The 19,835-nt window shown below is 45.5% G+C and overlaps 9 protein-coding genes across 9 annotated transcripts; 5 read left to right on the top strand and 4 right to left on the bottom strand.

Annotated features, from left to right (window-relative positions):
- Positions 1-450: 450 nt before the first annotated feature.
- On the bottom strand, positions 451-1,066 carry BGW36DRAFT_353793 (glycoside hydrolase; the record flags this gene model as incomplete). Its single annotated transcript, XM_046213468.1, has 3 exons — positions 451-854; positions 965-1,011; positions 1,059-1,066. 3 exons carry the CDS (start codon positions 1,064-1,066, stop codon positions 451-453), a joined length of 459 nt encoding a protein of 152 aa, XP_046078006.1.
- Positions 1,067-1,729: 663 nt separating this feature from the next.
- Positions 1,730-3,717, bottom strand: BGW36DRAFT_367450 (uncharacterized protein). The gene is made up of 3 exons (XM_046214871.1): positions 2,809-3,717; positions 2,273-2,723; positions 1,730-2,157 (listed from the first exon to the last, which is right to left on the bottom strand). The coding sequence occupies exons 1-3, from the start codon at positions 3,678-3,680 to the stop codon at positions 1,858-1,860; spliced, it is 1,623 nt and encodes a 540-aa protein (XP_046078005.1). The 5' UTR covers positions 3,681-3,717; the 3' UTR covers positions 1,730-1,857.
- Positions 3,718-6,330: 2,613 nt separating this feature from the next.
- Positions 6,331-7,033, top strand: BGW36DRAFT_367448 (uncharacterized protein). The gene is made up of 2 exons (XM_046214870.1): positions 6,331-6,702; positions 6,774-7,033. Exons 1-2 carry the CDS (start codon positions 6,370-6,372, stop codon positions 6,981-6,983), a joined length of 543 nt encoding a protein of 180 aa, XP_046078004.1. The 5' UTR covers positions 6,331-6,369; the 3' UTR covers positions 6,984-7,033.
- A 1,362-nt stretch (positions 7,034-8,395) lies between these two features.
- On the top strand, positions 8,396-9,414 carry BGW36DRAFT_367447 (putative transcriptional regulator). Its single transcript, XM_046214869.1, has one exon. It carries the CDS (start codon positions 8,498-8,500, stop codon positions 9,263-9,265), a length of 768 nt encoding a protein of 255 aa, XP_046078003.1. The 5' UTR covers positions 8,396-8,497; the 3' UTR covers positions 9,266-9,414.
- Positions 9,415-9,612: 198 nt separating this feature from the next.
- On the top strand, positions 9,613-10,954 carry BGW36DRAFT_402972 (Phenylalanyl-tRNA synthetase). The gene has a single exon (XM_046218874.1). It carries the CDS (start codon positions 9,874-9,876, stop codon positions 10,603-10,605), a length of 732 nt encoding a protein of 243 aa, XP_046078002.1. The 5' UTR covers positions 9,613-9,873; the 3' UTR covers positions 10,606-10,954.
- BGW36DRAFT_393012 (pyridoxal phosphate-dependent transferase) lies at positions 10,880-12,114 on the bottom strand (the record flags this gene model as incomplete). Its single annotated transcript, XM_046217764.1, has 3 exons — positions 10,880-11,572; positions 11,622-11,900; positions 11,956-12,114. 3 exons carry the CDS (start codon positions 12,112-12,114, stop codon positions 10,880-10,882), a joined length of 1,131 nt encoding a protein of 376 aa, XP_046078001.1.
- An 813-nt stretch (positions 12,115-12,927) lies between these two features.
- On the top strand, positions 12,928-13,719 carry BGW36DRAFT_421941 (uncharacterized protein; the record flags this gene model as incomplete). The annotated part of the gene is made up of 1 exon (XM_046219635.1): positions 12,928-13,719. One exon carries the CDS (start codon positions 12,928-12,930, stop codon positions 13,717-13,719), a length of 792 nt encoding a protein of 263 aa, XP_046078000.1.
- Positions 13,720-14,771: 1,052 nt separating this feature from the next.
- Positions 14,772-16,869, top strand: BGW36DRAFT_421940 (uncharacterized protein; the record flags this gene model as incomplete). The annotated part of the gene is made up of 3 exons (XM_046219634.1): positions 14,772-15,288; positions 15,339-15,877; positions 15,931-16,869. 3 exons carry the CDS (start codon positions 14,772-14,774, stop codon positions 16,867-16,869), a joined length of 1,995 nt encoding a protein of 664 aa, XP_046077999.1.
- A 320-nt stretch (positions 16,870-17,189) lies between these two features.
- Positions 17,190-19,554, bottom strand: BGW36DRAFT_367440 (uncharacterized protein). The gene is made up of 3 exons (XM_046214868.1): positions 19,350-19,554; positions 17,990-19,265; positions 17,190-17,930 (listed from the first exon to the last, which is right to left on the bottom strand). Exons 1-3 carry the CDS (start codon positions 19,432-19,434, stop codon positions 17,441-17,443), a joined length of 1,851 nt encoding a protein of 616 aa, XP_046077998.1. The 5' UTR covers positions 19,435-19,554; the 3' UTR covers positions 17,190-17,440.
- Between the last annotated feature and the right edge of the window lie 281 nt (positions 19,555-19,835).

The following is a 19,835-nucleotide window of genomic DNA, read 5'->3' as shown; positions in this document are numbered from 1 at the left end:
GGGTGACCCAAAAACTTGGATTTTCTTGACTCATGAGGACCAAACCCTATTCAGTTAACCAGATCAGCCAAGAAAAAGTCAATTACCAGGTCATTCGCATTGCTAAGGGGCTGAGATGGCGGATCCGATGCCAAGGAGCCACAGGAAGTTGGAAACCAGGCCTGTAAGTTAGGTATTAATTAGGTCCAAAAAGAGAGCCCTAGAATAGTTCCAGACCCATAGGGCTAGACCTATCAATGCAAGGGAGATGCACCACCAATCAACATATAGTCCTCCTGCTCTGATTGGGATTAATCCTGTAGGCGAATATCGAAACCTTCCTGGTAGAAAATATATGGATTGAGGAGTTAGCACCCGACGCAACCCAAGTTGATATGAGTGCTAATAAGAATTCTCCAGTGGACCGGTGTTGCCTTACGCCCAAAGCTCGTCTTGCAGTTCCATCGAGAATCATACACCGTGATCTCTGTAGGCTACGGTGATAAACACAGCCCCATTACTTGACTGGATATTGTAATTCAAATTAGCTGGGCGAATGACAACGTCGGATGCCGAAATTGACGAGCCATTAAGTCTGAAGTCTTGAGCGACAACGTCTGTAGCGTATAGGAATTGGGCCCAAGTCATAGGATTACCGACAGATGGCTCGATAGAGATTTGATCATCAATATTGGTACAGACGGAGTTGAGGTTACGTGGAATGCATATCTGTCCGTTACCATTCCGATCGATCGACTTGTACACGAAGTAGTCATAGTATTGAGTAGGAGAGTGTGCCTTAGCCACTTCGATAGAGTAAAGATGAGATTGCCGGATATTGCCATCTTGCACTGAAGTCTGTGTGTTGATCTCCCCTGTGGAGCATCACCAGGTGTTTAAGTTGGACAGTTGCATTCAATCCATGGAATCCGCATACGAAGAATGTTCGTGAGCAAGGCGATGCACGAAAGCTCTCTCAACCTACTTGAGGAATTCAGTGCCGGAGGCGTTATGACTGGTAACCCTAATAAACTGGATACATCGAGCGGGTCGCGAGCTCGTTATGTGTTCATACACACCTGGACATAGATTCCTAGACCTAGTCTACATATTATCGATCAATAATCGTTGCTTTCGTATAGCCAGCAGCGGTGGTGATTTTATTTACACTGGCCGACCACCATTGTTAATTCCTAATCAGCAGACTGCCTATGTAGACTGCTTGTGGATTCATATTTTAGCCTAGTAGTAAAATCACGTACCATAGAAATATATTGGCTACAGTACCACAGTTATGACTCCGTAATTGACTACTTTGTAGTTCTACTACATAAAGATGAAATTGATACTTTGTCTAGGTCTTAAAACAGCCTAGTTGGAAAATTCCAGCTTTCCTCCAGACTGATAGACTAAAGTCACCTGATGAATTTTCCGAAGAAGGCCCGACTGTGAAGCTTATTTAATGGACCAATTTCCTAAAGCGGACTAAAGTTTTACGGACGGGGTTCGTTAAATACTCCAGGACTCAGCTTTGGAGCTCGATTGGTCTAAACTTTTGCAGCGCAAACTGGAAATGCGGGGGCGGCATTGGAATCCCACGAGGTATTTCTCTCGTTACAGTACTTACCGGTCTAACCACACTTCAATCCATTCGGCGGGTCTGTGGACCGTGGCCGAGAACGAAGGCCAATGTGAGCTAATTACGAATAGAAGGGCAAGAAACGAAAGAGAAGAAACTTGATAGATTGAATAACAAAAGTGAAACCATTTTTTCTCAATACAATGCACCAAAGCCCATGATCTCATATATACACGCCGAGTCCTAGAATTACAAATTTCCCGTCCTTTCTTACTTGAAGTAGTGTTGGACATTGACGTTCACCACACTGCGCTAGAAGTAGAATCCCGCTCAATAAACTCCTGCTCATCAGTTTCTGCGACAGATGTCTCGCTCAGGGGCGGAGGCACATTCCCTAAGCTCAAAAGTCCTTGGCACTGCTGAAGAAGTGCTGGAAATAGGTACGATTGAGATCCTCGAATCCGGGATAATGAAGTTAGGATACCGGACAAGACATCTCTCGCGTCGAATTTGGACGACTCCAATGATTCAGCTGTCTTGAGGCACAGTTGCTGCGTAAACTGAAAGATGGATTCCCCGATATCATAAAGTTTCTGTTCCTTTTAGGTGCTGTCAGCGAAAATTGTGCTTGGTGTTCACCTTGTCTATTGATGAAAAAGCCTACACTAATAGAAGACATGGTGAACAGGGAGGGAAACGGATCTTAGAGCTTACTATTCCAATTCCATGTGAATCGGCCGACTTTTGAGCCACTGACGACAAACAGGCCATGACAATTCTTCCCGCGATCGTTGGGGTCTGTTTAGGGAGGCCCGTATTACTTTGTCCCCCATGAAGATACTGTCGGTCCATGTAAAATCGCCACAAGCGGGTTTGAAGCCATTGCTGCGTGAGGATGATATCGACTCGATTAGTTTCCGGAACCTCGGCTAGAAGCGGTGTCGCAAAGGCGACAGATTTATAAATATCTGACAAGGATGAAAGATCGCACATTCCACCTATGTCGCAAATGTTCCATTCATAGAAATCAGGGGTGATCTTTTCGAAGAGTGAGATTAGACTGGTAAAACCGTACATTGTTGTTGGAGACTCAGATTGGAATACGACAGGCTTCTTGATGGTAGCACGGAGCATAATCGGCCGGCCCGTTTGGAGGGCGTATGCACTATTATGGCTAGTTAGGCAAAATCTTTCAACAAGGTGTCATTGCTGCCTATTCGCCAAGGGCAGGAAATAGTTAACATTCTTACCGTTCTGTGACGAAAAGAAGCCAGTAGATCCTTCGTAATATCTCAGCCTCATTCTGGTCGAGGTCCTCATAAGTGGACTCCATATTCAGCTTCAAAATATGAGCGAAAGAAAGACTTTGGTTGAGATAATACCAGGCCCGGTCCGGTTCGCGAAGGTTTCCATACGCAGCAAACAAAAAAAACCTGATGAGTATAGTATCGGCATGTAAGTCATCGAAGGGATCAAATTGATGCAGCGCCTGCTCTGCTTCTCTGATCAGGTGGTATCCCGATCGGAGTGTATCGGGGTCAACATCTTTCTCGGGCATATGGAAGTTCAATTGAAAATGCGCAGCTGCTGAGAGGGCAACTAGAAGGGCATAGCGGCGGGGGTGCAATGCCTCGGGGCCAGCACAATCTAGCAAAAGCGCATTTCCATCGACGACTGGCATAATAGGATATAACTGTTGTAAGAATGCCTGAACATACGCTCGAAGTTGCGGAGAGGAGATCCGCCGTGGTACTGGAGCTATACTAGCTGTGGATATATCATATACTAACAGCGAAGTGTCATAGTCGGCTGAGTAAGGACTGTCATCTAATGGCGCCAGGGAGGACTGTAGACTGTCGAGAACCACATCGTTAGCATGCTGAGAATCGTAATTGTGCATTCCTGAGCCATCAGATGTCCCTGTTGCAAGGAGCTCGGTCAAGACCGGCGCTGTGCGGCCCTTGGGTCCTTTTCGGCGCGCGGTGTCATTGTACTGACAGACCAACTGGATTTCCTCACATTTGGCACATGGTTGATTGCGGTTACAGCGGATTTTTCGTCGACGACAATTATCGCAAGCCCTCCTTGGGGCGCCGCGAACATGTGCGGTAGATTCGTCCATATTCAAAGATTGTCCGAAATGAGGCCGGAGGGACTCTAGAACGTGGGCATGGGGACATGGTTTACTTATAGCGGAGGAAATAAAATACGGTTATTTGCATACGACGCTAATCAAAATCCCCGCGTCTAATCGGTTACTTCCGGCGTAGTGTGAATAATTTCAATCTGTTACGAGGTCAAATTCACGCCACAATATTCGGCAATTGAGAAATGAGTTAGTCCAGGTAATACAAGCTTTGTCGGCCAGCTTTTTCTGCTTGTTAAGATAGATATTCTATAGGAACGCTTATTTATCACCCGCACTGAGGCAGAGATCAGAATTAAGCAAGCAACACATCAAGTTCAATTATCCCATAGCAATCAGTACAATTAGAACCACTAGTTGAACTAGGCAGGCTGGCATAACGGTCAGCCTAACAATAGCACAGCGATGCGGCTCTGTTCCGAACGGACAGAAGACACTTCAAACATCACCGTTGCTAGCTTTTTGAAAAGTCTACACCTTGACAATTAATGTAAGGCTGTGAGTAGAACGTCCTAAGTCACGCAGGTGGACGACTAGGTCATTGTCCCGCATAGCCAACTTTCGGAAACGTATGTGTGATATGGTGATGCCGTACGTCGCTCTTGGATGGGCGATCGCCTCATAACTGAAATCGGTTTAGACGGTCGTCGCAGGGGCTACAGTGATCCAGAACGTCACTTGCATACCCTGTAACTGCCAAGCGCCGGTGACAGCAGAGACAGCTGGTGACTGTGATCATCCGTCGTACTGATTTGCTACTACGTTTATTGGAAACGGGCAAAACGAGCACTAAGCTACCACTCTGTTCAGTTGATGCTAGCTTATTGAGGAATGGATCCTCTCTTTCACATCCTTTCGGTACGGAGTCCGGAGTACTTATGTAATATCCGCGGCTGGAACCTCTGCGAATGTCCATTTGAACGATTAGCTCTGACCAAATCGCCGAGTCAGCCCCCTATTATCGATTTTCCCCGCATACGAGGTCTTGGCTTGCTCGTAGCGTCGTGGGATCCCATCCATCCAAACGAACAACTGGAACTTAAGCACTTACAGTACTGCGTAGTTCGATGGTAATTAAAAACCGGCGCAACAAATTTCGTCGTTTTAATTCTCGAGATTATCTTTAACTACTGCTGGGCCTTGAGATCAAGTAACTTTTGCACCGTTTACTTCGCTGCGCCATCGTCCTTTCTCAAGCCAGTCTCGAACGTACGACTCCCTTTTTTAAATTGTCCCAGATTTGGGTTTTACAAGAGTCTAAGAACCTCGTAAAACTCTATTATGTGTTCGAGACCTTTTGTGGCAGTTGATATGCGGGGTAGATCGGCGCGACAAAAAATTGTCAAACTTTAACCACCATACCAATAAGAGCGCAACCTTTAGTAGTTAGTAAGGTAAGGATGGTATTGGTCGCATATTTTCTTTTTGCACAAAAATGTATTAGCCGGGCTCGGTTTATTGAAACCTCAGAACGAATCATGATGCTTCGATGAAATAATCCGTTGGTGTAATCGTCTCTCGTAAGGAATGACAGTGTCGCCAGTATTTATCTCCGTTCGTCCTTCGAAAGAGCCAGATTCTCACCCATGCCCCTTCATTAATATTTTTGAAACGTTTCTTGAGATATGGCATCCTTATGCCCTACGCCACTGCTTGATGAATCTCTGTACCCAAATACCACCCGCGGTTCGTATTATATCCGAGTGACATAAGTTATACAATTTCTAACTAGGTGCTGATTCGTCGTAGCGTCGGTGACACGCTTTTGCGAGGTTATTGGAAATACATCTTGTTGTCTGCCATGTCCGATTAGCGAATGGCGCTACCCCGACGCCGTTGGTATAGCAAAGATTCAGCTAGAAGAAAAGGCGGACAAAGACTGATAACTGAAACTTAATAGATTTGGTTGACAGGAGACATGTGCCGGCGTGGTCTGCCCTAGGAGTCTTGCCATTCGTGATTCTGTTATTGATCACGTTTGCTTTGCTACCAGTATCAGCTACTGACCGTCACTATCTCACAACAATACCATTGGCCGCCTTTGTGTTCATAAATGTAATCCAATTTTCTGCTTGTGGGTGATGATTATACTTCCCAGCATTTCTAACTTAGTCTCACTAGGTTGCTTGGATTACTACACTCTACCCGTCGCCGAATTATTGCCAAGATGCAATCACGCCTGGAGATATAACGTCTGACTACTATTGCGGCCCAAGTATGGCATTGCTATTGTATGGGTATTTCGTCTTACTTATCAGCTGTGAGTGGTGATTACTTCTGTTTTTCTTCTTTCTTCGTTCTTCATCTTTTGGGACGTGTATTTCCTATATTATTATTTAATGATATACCTAGTAACCAGCTATCTCCAGGCTTATTTCGCTCAGTGACTCTTCACCTCATTGTCTGCTGGGAGCTCACACCAGGAAGATGTTTTCGTGCCCTTGCTTTGGCAACCACATGTATCGGGTCAGCTGTTTTAGTTGCAATCGAACTCAGCATAAGTGGTCTGGCTTATCAATTTGGCAATATCTGCTACTTGCGTCCGTACTACGATCGTGAGACGCTTTGGGTTCCTGTATTAATAATCAGTGTTTCCGCTTTGCTCTTGCAAGTGATCACTATGACCTATTCCAGTTACGTCGTCGTCAGGGCTTTGTTACAGAGCATGATTATAGGTGATGTAGACGACAGGAGATATTCAACGTCAACCCAAAGACAACGGATGTTAAAAATGAGACAAGCATCAATACGGGTAAAATTGATCCTTCAGATGCAGTGGCATCCCGTTTTGATTGTCGTCATCATCGCCACATACACCATATATCTAGCATCTGTTTTGATGCACCAGAAACGCTTTTCTGAATACGATCAGAATATTGTTCGGACATGGTTTGCATGCTTGACATCCGCCAACGGGAATGCAGAGAACTGTTTGGCGCTGGCTGAGGGTATTGGTCCTAGTCAATCTGAACTTCTAACAGCGATCATAATACTTGCGGTAGGTTTTACCTTTTTCGATCTGTCTCCGGACAAACTGTTACAGAACGCTAATTAAGCTTGTGTATTAAGCTGAGCGGCGTCCCGGGTGTCATCATTTGCTCTCGCCTTCGGATGTTCCGGGGATGGATTGATTATATTAACGCAAAACGAGAGGGCAACGCAACGGGACCGTCGTGTCAAAACATGGACATAAATTTCGCTGTGTATAGCAACACTCCTTCTAGCTCAAGGGGTGATAGTTCAAGTTATACCACTACAGCGAGGAAGGGACTACTTTAGATGTTGAAAAAGTTTGATTCATTAAAAATATTACCTGGACTGAATGCATTGCGCATAATAATTGCTGCTATACAGTGTACTCAGCACTTTATTTATGATTCTCGGGTGCCATCTTATGCAGATACAAGTCAATTTTTCATCCTTATTTCCTAGTCTATTGAACGGGTAGTTTCCCCGATTTTGCCCTGGCTTTCTACTTATTGTGGGTTGACAAAAGCATTAACTACCACCCTGATATGCCAACTATAGCGGCCTGGGATGTCAATACTTTTTGTTACCCCACTGTATTGGCGATCACCGGGCTCAATTGTCGTATTGTAAAGTTAGCACTGTCGATCATGTTTCCACACCTCGGTGACATATGAACCGAACACAGTTGAGCCCGCTGCCGTCGTGTCTTACTAAACATTTGAAGCCAGCTAACGTGAATTAACTCTACGAATTGTAAGCGACGAATGAAAATATTGCTTACAATACAAGCAGATGCGGGGAAACCGTTGTGCAACCATTGCAATTGTAGTAACCGTTGCGCAATGGTTGCAAGCTGCGATTGGTTGCTGCAATGTTGTGTTAATCGAAACTTTGCTATAAAAGTCACGTTTCCAAAATGTCTACTGAAACTTTTTTTCGATACGTGGTATAAGAGAAAAATTTACCATATAGATATGTGCCTTCCTAATTAAGCATCGACGACATCTGGTTTATTCACTTACGAGTACGCACTCGCACAGCATCTCTAGACTCCTTCCTAACCCCCCTCTTCCCCCTCACATACATTAATTAGTATGTGTATAACTAGATGCGCATTTATCCCCTACGCTACTCAACATACTGCCGACCCCTAAACGCTCAGAAAGTCGATCAGGAATGTCCTCAAGCAGACGAGGCAGGGCATCTATTAGGTGCATTTCTACTCGATGCTTTACTCAGCGCGCTGCTAACCCCCAAACGCCCTCAAAAACGCCCTCAGGCAGCGAGGCAGCAAAGCGCGTTAGCACGTGTTCCTGTAAACAATTTAAATAACTTTTTATGAAGCGTTTCAAAGTAGAAATGTGGCACAACGGTTGCAGGGCGGTATCCGAGACCCAGCATTTTCACATATTGTACTCTCAATATTGAATTTACTGCAAGTATGTTGCTGTCAGAATCATCTAGCCTCAGATAAGAGAAGCCGTTCCAGCGTGTACCAATGATATTTATTCATGTTTAATGATCTGGCCTAGTTGTAGGGTTATGAACGCCACGTTTTAGTGGGTACGAAGTGGATCTGTGGTCTTCCGGGACTGAAAGGTCGAGCGTCCATCGGCGAACTGAAACCAATAGAAACCGCCGCTCCCGCATTCCCCAAAAGGAAAATCGCCAATGAAAGCCCCATTAACCAATCGCATTTGGTCCTATTCCTCCCAGGTGGGTGGAGTGGAGGTGACGGAGAGGAGAGAGTAGGGGGACATAAATCTTCCACAGCCTGCCTGGCAGACTTCATATTTATTCCTTTCTTATGTTTAACCCATACCATGTATCTCCGAGCAGTGCACGCCGAGCCCTCCATTAAAGCCCTATTCGAATTTATCAAGGAGAATCCTCTGGGTATCCTGACAACCTCCATAGCCTCTCCTCACTATCCTTTCCTACAATCAAGCCATATCCCATGGGTGCTAGATACCATTAGCGAGGACCCTGATGTACCGGTGAAAGGTCGCCTTCGGGGGCATTTGGCGAGACAAAATCCCCAGTCGAAAGCATTGATTGAAGCCGTCTCCAACTCCTCAACAGGGACACTTCAACATGATGTTATGGTTCTATTCACGAGTCCTTATCATCATTATGTGACTCCGAAATTCTACACTGAGACCAAACCATCTACTGCCAAGGTCGTGCCGACATGGAACTATGCAGCTGTCCAGGTTTACGGCAAGGCCACCATCTACCATGACTCTTCTTCGGTGGAGACTTCCTTGTACCTCTCACAACAGATTGGTGACCTGTCTAAACAATGTGAAACCTCTATTATGGGATATTCTGGCCACGAAGGGAAGCCGGAGCCGTGGAGTGTCTCTGATGCCCCGGATCGGTATATTGATATAATGAAAAAAAACATTATTGGCATCGAGGTGTCAATTGAAAGCATTGGAGGCAAATTCAAGATGAGTCAAGAGATGGGACATGGTGATCGCAAGGGCATAATTGAAGGGTTTCAAGATCTCGCGTCGGACACTGGAACGCACATGGCTGATATGGTGAGGAGGCGTGGGAATATGAAGGATGCAGAGAGGAAGATTTGATGATCTTTACATGCAGGCGTATTTCTGTAGACAAGAAAAAATGAAGACTATTTTATCCACATTTCAAGGACTTTTTAACATCCTATTGTAAATAGAAGATTTGCAAACCAAGCGACATTGTTGCACGATGGCCGAATTTCGGAGTCGCCAAACTTCCGGGTGCTTATCTTAAATGTGAGGTCATCATTGGTTTCGGAAGTTGACTGATTACTCCGTACCATGGTTTTGATAATCACGCTAAAGCCAAAGTTACCAGTAAACCCAGCGGGGCCTAGTGTTTTTTCCCCCCACTCCCGCGAACTTCCCAAATAGAATGATTGATGAATCACGTAGGTAAAAGAAAGAAGGGGAAAGAAAAATACGTTTTTTTATCGAATGCAACAGAATTAGACGGAACACCTCATATCCCATATACAGTGTCTTATTTCCGGGTCGTTATCGTAGACTTAGATCTGGAGGCTTCCTCAAGTAGTTTCATATTGATATCACATATTGTTTAACACCCTTGCATCCTCCAAATTCCTCCAAATTCCTCTGTTGCTTTTTCTTCTCTGGCCTATTTTACCATCGTTCCAATATTTCCAGACACTGTTGTTACAAAATTAGCCATGAGTGGGACACAAACTGCGCAGAAATCGCTACAGGACGCGCGTGTAGCGTCAGAAATATTCGAGCTGCGCCCGGATTATCGGGCCCTCTTGATGGTTGTGGAGGGTATTCCTCCAGGACCCAGCGACGACTCCAGCGAGGCCCTCTTACGAGAGGCTGAAAATTGTGCCAAAGACCTGCTCTTGAAATATCCCATCACTGAATTTCCACATATCGCCGCATGGCGGGAGACCTACAAGAGTTTCGGTGTTAAGCCGCAGAAGAACCGCAACAGTTTGGAAGCCTTGACACGTCGTGTAGAGAACGGTCTACCACGTATCAATCGTTTGACGGATATCTACAATGCCATTTCAGTCAAACACCAGATCCCACTTGGCGGCGAGGACCTTGACAAATACAATGGATCACCGTATCTGACCCGGGCTAGCGGCAAGGAACCGTTTTCGACCTTTTCTGGAGGAGAACCTCAAACGGAACTCGCAGCACCAGGCGAACCTATATGGTGTGACAACACTGGCATTACTTGCCGTCGATGGAATTGGAGACAGGGCCCACGAACTGCCCTGACTAACGATACCACCCGTGTCCTATTTATTCTAGATGCATTGGAGCCTCTTTCAAATGATTCTCTTACCAGAGCTGCCGATGAACTCGCGTCAGCATTAAAACGTCTGTCTCCAGAAGTACAGGCATCGTACCGAATCATTGGACCCCAAACTTCAACTGAATGATGCACCATCGAAAAGAAGAATGTAATCAGTCTACCTTAATTTATCTCTCCATTCTCGTTTCATCGGCTTGGATGCAGCGATGCAAGAAGTCATATAGAGCCCACCTATTTCACGGAAGATATTGTGGACCAAAGGAAATATGAAGTGGATGGGCATACCATGCGAGCGTCTATTCTTATTTTCTTTCGGCAAGATCAGCTAATGATATGACAAAAAGCTATCTCTTTGATATTGTATCATTCAAGATATTATATTTCTCTCATACTCCCAGCCATCACTGTACAATTGATTTGAATGCCTGCAACAAATCATTTTTCAAATCCTCCCAATGTTCTAACCCAACACTGACCCGCAGTAACTTCTGATCAACAGTCGGATCTGACAATGTGCGCCACTCAATCAGAGACTCCACTCCCCCAAGACTGGTTGCATGATGGAAGAAACGAAGTTTGCTTGGTAGCTGTCGTGCAAAGTCCTCTCTCCGCAAAGTGATCGAGAAAACAGGCCCAAACCCGTTCGGCATCTGCTTGACCAACCACGGCTCACTCTGGAAACTAGCATGGTAAATTTTGTCCAGAGCAGCCTGCACAATACTCTCTTCACTACCTACTGCAGGACTAGCTACGTTCAAAGCATAATTGAGCCATGAGACTAGCTTCCCGCAGTTCTCACTTGCGCGCTGTACACGTACCTCCAGCGTCCGTAGGCTCCGAACACCCAACCAACCCTCTAGATTCCCCATAACGTTTCCAACGGCCAGACGGTCTTCGATGAGCCTTTTTGCCCAATCCTCGTTCTTCGTGGCGAGAACACCACATAGGAGGTCACTATGGCCGCCAAAATACTTGGATCCAGAATGCATGACAATATCGGCTCCCCAAAGAAATGGGTCCTGCAGGCCGGGAGGGGCGAATGTGCTATCGACTATGAGATAAGCACCTCTGGAGTGGGCCTTTTTGGCATATTCCTCAATGCAGAATGCGGTGCCAAAAGGATTTACGGGCGTTTCGTATGACATCGCCCTTTCCTAAAGCATCCACGGGGCAGTCAAGCGGCAGCTTTTGAAGTCCTGAAAGGCGGGAAACAACGGCTATCACTTCATGACTGCCGTGGTAGCCTTCTCCTACAGAAATGCGGCGAGGGTTCAAGAGTATCAATGCCGCGTGGAGGGCGGCTAAACCGGTTGTGTAGCTTACTGCTTTGCCGTTGAGAAGAGAAGAAAGAATTGCTTCAAATCTTGTGGGGTTGGGTGCAAATTCTCTGGAATACACGAAATTTTTCCCGTTAAATTCTCCCTTGGGGGACATCAGCTTTGAGTCAATTTCAAACAGCTGGAAGCTAAATACACACAACAGGGTCTTTGGATGGAATTAGTTCATCCGGATTGTCAGAGTACCTGAACGTTGTGGACAAGTGGATTGGGGGTGCAACGTCGGTCACTAGGTGCAATGGATCATCGGCATGCAGTGCTTGGGTAGAGGGATGAATTGGAATTCTTGATGACGCCATTCTCCTCGAATTCAATGTAGAAAAGATCCTTATACTAGACGGTAGATGTAGGTAGAGGTATATCTCCTAGTACTATACTTATAAAATATTGCTATCAACTATTCTACCCTTTGAGCTTGAGTGGGACTATATGTAGTCGTGTCTGGCCCCGCCGCTTTCATCAAGGTTCTATTGATATGCGGGAAGGGCTTGTCTTATTCGGTTTAACCCACGACCCACTACCGTTAACTGCCTAAACGGAAAGGTTCATTTAAAAGTCAGTTGAAACCATCGCCAATAGACTGCCAGAGTTGATAGAATATCTACAGGTCACTTTGCCCACCTTGCTCGCCTGTAGCTCCACGTAACACAACTTCCTATTGGGAAACTCGGTGTAAATAGTGGCTTTGGCCACCTTTATAATATCAGCGAAAAGATAAGGCTAATATATTACCACAAAGACCACTCCATATTAAAGGCGAACCCTTTCTGGCGTAGTGGTATTCGGTATTTCAGCCACATTGAACTACGTACCTCCGTAACTATACTTCATTATATTTAGTTCAAAAATTCCGATTTGACCTGAGCGAAGAGAACGTTCCATGCATCCTAGGAAATATAAAATGCCTCAGAACTTAGTGCATAGAAATTAATATTTATTTTTCAAGCTTGGTGATAACACCTTCTGTACTGGGTATTTTTTATAAGCCAGAGCTGATGACCACCATTTTCTTAAGTAGACTCCACGCCAACTTTCCATATAAATCACCACAAAGCCTCTTTTTATTCAACTCTCTTTTCTGACATTGATTATTGTGGCAATTACAAGCCAAAATGTGCCAAAACGAAGTTGGTATCAATGGCTGGACAAGCATGCCTGCCGATGCTGGTGCCATTTTCGGCGGTCAACCTTTCATCAATGAGCCAAGATCACTTTCAATAGATGAAATCAAGTTTCCATCTGATCATTCCATCGTGGAAAAGACCCTGCAGTACGTGAAGAGGGTCCTCCATCCAGAAACCTTCAACCACTCAATGAGAGTTTATTACTACGGTAAGTACCACTACGAGGCATTAAATATTTCTAGACCTTGGCTTACCTATTCTGCGGGAATGGCTATTACCCAACAACAGTTTCCTCAGCAAGCTGCCGTTCTTAGTCCTGTAACCTGGGCGTTGACTTGTTTGCTGCATGACCTGGGCACTGCTGAGGAAAACCTGACTGCGACTCGGATGTCTTTCGATATCTACGGTGGAATCAAGGCGTTGCAACTCTTGGAAGACTTTGGCGCAAACCTTGATCAAGCCAAAGCAGTTGACGAAGCTATCATTCGACATGAAGATATGGGAGTCGATGGAACCATTACCTATATTGGTCAGCTAATCCAGTTGGCTACGGCCTACGATAACACAAGTATCCATCCCCGTATCAAGGAATTTTGGAAAATAATTCACCCGTCCACCCGGGAGCAGGTTAACAGGGCTCACACTAGACTGGACTGGAGCAAATTTTTCTCCAGCACCATCCGAAAAGAGGAAGCCATTAAGCCTTGGTGTCATTCAACTCACCTTGTTAACTTCGCGGAGGAAATTGAAAACAACGCTCTGATGAAGCAGTTGGAGTAAGAAATCCGATTCTTATCAGCGAGACTTTATTTTCATATCGTCAACCTGCATCATTTCAGCATTTTATCTATTGGGCTACATGTGGCATTATGTCCAGAGATTCCGTGAACCATTGGCTTCAAACATGTGCTAGGAAAGGTCGGACATTTTTTGAGAAAACTAGAATGCAGATTGAGAGAGTCTGAACATTCCTGCGTGATAATTAGCGTAAATATGACAATAGCGAAAGAACGCTGAGATTGACTTTAAACCCCCCGGCTTGCTATATTACATTCTTAGTAAATCCGCGACGGTTGGCCTGTAATGGGCCTCAGGTAAACTCTTTATATATGGAAATTCAAATCGATCCCAAGAAAAACAATTATTCTTAAGTAAAAGATCCTTAGCGGACAACTGATGGCCATTTGACAAGTGGGGATGAAAACGTCTCCGCGAAATTATGGTAAGCGTTGGCCCTTTCAAACATTCATCATTGCGTACAGTATTTGCAAATGCGCTCAGATTGAGGACAACGTAAACGATGTACTTCTAAACGTCACTGTACACGTTAGTATTTTTGCCTCCACTCCCACAAACTTCCTATACCGGATAAGTGTATACATCTAACTGTTCAATGACGGCGACGTAAATGATGTACTTCTCAACGTCACAATACACACTAGTATTTTTGCCTCCACTCCCGCCAATTTCCCAGATCAGATGAGTGCATACATCCAACCATTCACTAACGGCAATTATCAGTGGACAAAATGGCACGTTAAAGGAGAGTGTGGTGGAACCACCTTACGATACATCAGGAAACCGGCCTGTTCCTTATTAGTAGAGTGTACGATTGGCTAATTGTAGTTCCTTTTAAAATAAGATAAGTTAAAAGAACCATTGAGTCAGGAAGGAATTACCGGATAGAAATCTCGATTATAAAAACTAAATCAAGCCCCTGCAATCGAAGCATTGCAAAGTTGCTCATCTCGCTGCATTAAGCCACCCGCCGTCACGGAAGACTGACCAAAGACATTGAAGAAAACATACCACGGGTGTACCGGCTCGACTCAATGGCTTCTTCAAAGATAGATGTTTCCTTAAATCCTACATGGGATAATAATGTTGCAGCGTTATTTAGCAGACCGTTCTGGACGGCTATCGACTCTGATCCTGAGGCTGTTGGGAGACATTGGATATCAGAGATGCGCGATTATAGCCCTCCTTACCCCAGACACCTGTACCTTGATCTCTCATCCTCGGATTCCGTGCAAGCCAACGTCGTTACCATCTATCAACATCTACGATCACGGTCTATGCCGATTACCAAGAATTCAAATCACTATTGGCCGGAAGAAGCTTTGGAAACCCTTCGTTTATGGGCTAACCAAGGCTTTCGACGATCAGCTACGGACCCAATCAGATATCGCGAGGTTATTCCTGAAGCACAGAATTCAGAAATCAATTTCAGAACCAGGAAGGATATCAGCAACTTGACACCATCAGAACTCCAAATGTACCGCGAGAAGCTGGATGATGTTCTTCTAGTGGGACAGTTAGAATCCAAATGGCAAGAACTTGGATTACTGCGTACGCCTTGACTGCTATGAACTTATTTCACGATCTAACGCGAGTTTCAGATGCCGAGTGGTGTCTCCATTACCAAGAAGCCTTCATCTTCTGGCACCGCGCGTACCTTAAATATGTGGAGGAACTAATCGACTTTGCCGTCCCCTACTGGAACGGTTTCGCAGCGGAATCAGGCGATCCATCCTCGCCCCATGCCGGAATTCCATCGGCATTCCTAGATGAAACTTATATTCACTCCAACGGTGAGCGGCGGAAAAATCCATTAAAATATGCTCTCTCACTGGGTGGAGAGAACAAGTCACGCACATCTAAGTATGTGGAGCGTTGCCAGGAGCTTGTGGACGGTCGTACCAATCCGCTATGGGCAAAAAAAGTCTCCATGTTGGCTCTGTATCACCAGCAAATTGCCAATGCATTCAGCCAGGAAGACTTTTCTCTCCGTGAGGGTCACGGCTATCCATGGGGCAATGTACCCGATTTCTCCGAGAACCAGCCTGATAGCCTTTACCCCGAAGCTGCCCGGCAGTATTTTGACGGTCTCTTTGAACAGGTCCATGATAATTATCATGGATGGATAGGCCGAGACATGGTTAGTTGCTTCCGGTCTAAGAAGTCAACCGAGAAGCTGACCATTCGCAACAGGCTGACAACTCTTATACCGCGTTCGACCCAATTTTTCTCAGCTATCATGCAAACATGGACCGGATTGCAGAAATGTACCTACGTAGCGGCTATTCACGCCAGTTTTCTTCAAACTTCCCACTTCGCCCCTTCGTAGACAACGCTTCCTCTCTTTCCTATGACGAGCCCTGCGAATATCGATACACAACTTTGGGAGACATGGCAAAGCCTACCCAGGCCATGCGGTATTTGTATGCGCCACCGGCAGCACCCGACTTCTTATCGATCACCCAAGTTGAGAAAAAGAGTGCATCTGTACCGTCCGGTGGGACATCAGTGGTTTTGACAGCGGATGAATGGAAGGCTCGGCTCAAATCTGCAATACCTCAGACAGAGACTGATTACCGACGGTATACCCCGTATGTTGTATTTTCCGGTATATCCTGCTTGAAAGAAACCTATCAAATTGATGTTTTTGTTCTCGGGGCTGGGTCTTGTGATCCCGATGTAGCGACGAATTTGGATTACATTGGACAAGTGACGAGACTCGGAATGGGGAATGGAAGAGGAGAGGAAACTGGAATCCGTAATCCTCACCGATGTGAAAAGAAGCCAATCACAAGAATCTTGAATGCTGGACATGTCGCAGAAAGGCTGCGACGCAAACCTGAGATTCAACAGGTTGTCACTGAAGTCAGCACTGGAAGACATATTGAGGACCGTGAGTGGCAAAAACTGCCAGGTTTTGAAGGCCACCTTATCTGGCTCAAAAAAGATGAGAACAATAAAATTTTTTTTGATTTTTTGATGGGTCTTGAAAACGAAAACATCCCGAGATTGCAAGCCGGGCCGCGCGCGATCCAGTTTCAGTATCCTGCGGTCGACGTGAACTGCAGATTGAAGAATATTGACACAAGTTTTAAGGATGTCTCCTCTTTCTTCTTTACGAATAGTAACTAACATTAGCGGCAACTCGTCTGACAATCTAAGATGACGCGACATTAAGAATGGCTCTAATATCTTGACTCTGTCCAGCCATATTCTACTAAAATTGATTGGCGGAGTTATGTATACTTAGCTCCAAAGTTTTCATAGATTTCTCTGATAATGCGCTGAAGATGGGATAGCAATATATACTAGTTTTAGAAGGATGAAGGATGGACTTTAATAATAACTTACTATAGTTTACAACTCAGCTGATCATGATTACGCTGGATAGTCTCCTGAAACCGGTATTACATACCTTAATAGATTCTATCTAGCTTTATGAGAGAAGCCAATCAGCTATATTATGTTCCTTTGTATTTACCACACGCCTAATGCTACTTTTTATGCTATTTTTAATTCTGCTGCCTCTCATAGTCTAGTCGAATTTGGATGAATTTAAAAGCCAATGAGAGATATCAGTCCATAAATATACGTCTGGTCGCAGAATCAGTAATATCCAATCATCCAATCCGCAATCACACAGCTACGTCTAAACCTGTGGCGTATGAACCGTTGAAATATAACTTGCAAAACGCTCCAACTCCTAGCTACTTTCCCGTCCCATCTTGCGCTTTACATGCTGCATTATCTCGCTTACCATGTTCCAGCGAACTGCGTTCTGGGTTCGCCAGTTGAACACCTGAAGCGGGACGGTTGGGCCAACGTACACCTGGTTTGGGTGGTGCATTGCCAGCGGCCACAGGTCATCAAGCCTGGCTGATTGGGATTCCAGTAGGGCAAACAGGTCGCCCCAAACTAGACTTCCGAGAATACGCATCTTGCCGCAGTAACCGGGCGACTCTTCCGGTCGGTCGATGCCCTTTTTCGGGTCAAACCACGGATCGATGGCGAGAACGAAGCCGGTGAAGTCGCCTGGGAGAACCATGGATGTTGCGGCGCCATATAAGTCGGTGGTGTAAGATTCGAAGGAGGCGGAGTCGATGACGAGAAAGGCGTTTGATTGTGGGTTCAGAGGTATTGTTCTTTCCTTGTCCTCCTTCCCCTCGTCATTATTTACGGTCTCGATGAAATGTCTAGATTGATTATTAGCTTGAGGCTCTTTGCGAGAGGATGAGGAAGGGAAGCTGCGGACTTTTTGGCTGCTTCAATGTCACCCTCGGCTAACCCCAGTTCCTTTCCATCTATCCAGTGAAGTTTTAAATGCGGTTTGATGGCATCACTTCCCTTCTCGCCTTTTTCCCAACCAGACACGTGTGCTTCGAGTTTCTGGACGAATTCCGCCCATTCAGTCTCGGATTGCCCGTATGTTAGACGATAAATGACCAGACCACAGTCTTTTAGCGAGTTATTTTTCTCCTCCGCGTAACGGATAGTGTCCAAGCGATGAGTAATCCAGTGCTCCTGCAGTATAGAATCAGTCGAATCCCCGCGCAGCTCTTTTCTCACTTGTTTTTGGGCATCGATCTGCCCCATTGTCGATTCATGATATGACACCCCGGAAGGTTGGTTAGTTATGCCACCTCTAATCAGGAGGTTCATATAAATGGCTTGGTGATTGAGTATCTTCACGCGCTCGGAGTACAGTCTGCCCCGCTCAGTCAAGTCTGGGGAGTACAGTTTTGGTAAACCGCTGCCATTTTTTGGGGTCGTATATCCTTTGTAGCCTTCCATCGGGATCATGATCATATAGTCTGCACGTACGGAGATTTCTAGTAACATGTGCAGCGCATCGGTAAGTTGCCACTGCATTTGGTCCGGAGTCCCCGATCCTTCGAGCGAAGACTCGTGGCTTAACAGACCTTGCAACAATGGAGCTCGTAGAGCATCGACATGCTGCACGACCCATGTATGCGCACGCTCAGTCATCACCTTGAAATGGGCAGTCATGTACGTTGTCCAAAGACTAGCGACACTGATATGCTCTGCACCATTCTCAGTTCTCTGCTGATTGAGCACAGTGTCTAATGTTTCGAAATGATCATAAATGAGGTTGAAAGTCTCGCGAAGATTCTGTCGGACTTTTCGGATATTGAGATACTCAAACACCGCGACCACAGCCGATAGATGTTGACAAGCTTCATGAAAGTTATCTGGGATGTGGAGTCCTTTCTCCTGCCACCTTTGATCGCTCAAAGGTGTGATTCCCTCCCATAGACGGGACTTGAGTGACTGGATGTTTTTGCCAACAATGCAGAGACGACCATGGTCATCTTCTGAGCCAATCCGGCTTACAACACGGTTTAAGATAGGCTCTCCATCAGAACCCGGTGGGTAGCTGCTCCGTAGGAAGACAACCTCGTCATCGGCCAGAGTGTCGATAGACGAGGGTCGGCTGCCGTCAGGGAGTGAGCGCCCCAGGGCAAATTCAATGAAGTGCGCGATCGTCTGAGGCTCCAGGATACGATCGACTGATTCATGAAAATTTATATTCGATTAGTTGATTGCCGTAGGCATTTTCAAATATGATAGTAGAATAGGGAGTGCGAACGAACCGATGGGCAGGTCCTGCTGTGCCTGGATATGAGGAACAGTGACCGGGTTGCCAGTAGTAGCTCCCAGATGTGAGTATGAGCACATCGCCACCGTTATGCTGTATTATTGTAGTATTTTCGTAGCAGGAAACAGAAACCAAAAACAAAGTTAGTTTGGAACTGAGACATCATTTAAACTAGGAGCCGCAAAAGGAGTGTTGGTGGTGTTTTAGGCTGGCATCATCTAATTGATCTAATTTGATCTAATATAATCTAGACTGCACCAAATGGGTTTGGTTTGGTTCGTTGCCTAGTTTCTCATCTCAGCCGATTGGCTGCTAGCGCTGGACCCACCCCTTGCAGGTTCTCTGGCAGTTGTGAGTTTGGGTGCCTTTTCCTTCAGGCATCAACATGACTTGTATGATTATTTTTATATACATGGGTTATAAAATATCGATTAGGTATTGTTGAAGCGAGGCATATCAATTTAAATGTTCTCTATGGGAA

The sequence above is a fragment of the Talaromyces proteolyticus genome (genome assembly GCF_021365285.1).
Source record: "Talaromyces proteolyticus strain PMI_201 chromosome Unknown BGW36scaffold_1, whole genome shotgun sequence".
Taxonomy (NCBI): Eukaryota; Fungi; Ascomycota; class Eurotiomycetes; order Eurotiales; family Trichocomaceae; genus Talaromyces; species Talaromyces proteolyticus.
Note: the sequence above shows the minus strand (reverse complement) of the source record. Positions and strands in the feature narration are given on the sequence as shown.

Coding starts and splice junctions, on each gene's coding strand:
- BGW36DRAFT_367450 (XM_046214871.1), bottom strand. CDS start 3,680: ATGGACGAATCTACCGCACATGTTCGCGGCGCCCCAAGGAGGGCTTGC. Junction 2,724..2,808: donor CTTCTTTTCGTCACAGAACG/GTAAGAATGTTA, acceptor TAGCCATAATAG/TGCATACGCCCTCCAAACGG. Junction 2,158..2,272: donor ATTCACATGGAATTGGAATA/GTAAGCTCTAAG, acceptor AGCACCTAAAAG/GAACAGAAACTTTATGATAT.
- BGW36DRAFT_367448 (XM_046214870.1), top strand. CDS start 6,370: ATGATTATAGGTGATGTAGACGACAGGAGATATTCAACGTCAACCCAA. Junction 6,703..6,773: donor CAGCGATCATAATACTTGCG/GTAGGTTTTACC, acceptor TTGTGTATTAAG/CTGAGCGGCGTCCCGGGTGT.
- BGW36DRAFT_367447 (XM_046214869.1), top strand. CDS start 8,498: ATGTATCTCCGAGCAGTGCACGCCGAGCCCTCCATTAAAGCCCTATTC.
- BGW36DRAFT_402972 (XM_046218874.1), top strand. CDS start 9,874: ATGAGTGGGACACAAACTGCGCAGAAATCGCTACAGGACGCGCGTGTA.
- BGW36DRAFT_367440 (XM_046214868.1), bottom strand. CDS start 19,434: ATGTGCTCATACTCACATCTGGGAGCTACTACTGGCAACCCGGTCACT. Junction 19,266..19,349: donor ACAGCAGGACCTGCCCATCG/GTTCGTTCGCAC, acceptor TTCATGAATCAG/TCGATCGTATCCTGGAGCCT. Junction 17,931..17,989: donor GACATTGAAGCAGCCAAAAA/GTCCGCAGCTTC, acceptor TAATCAATCTAG/ACATTTCATCGAGACCGTAA.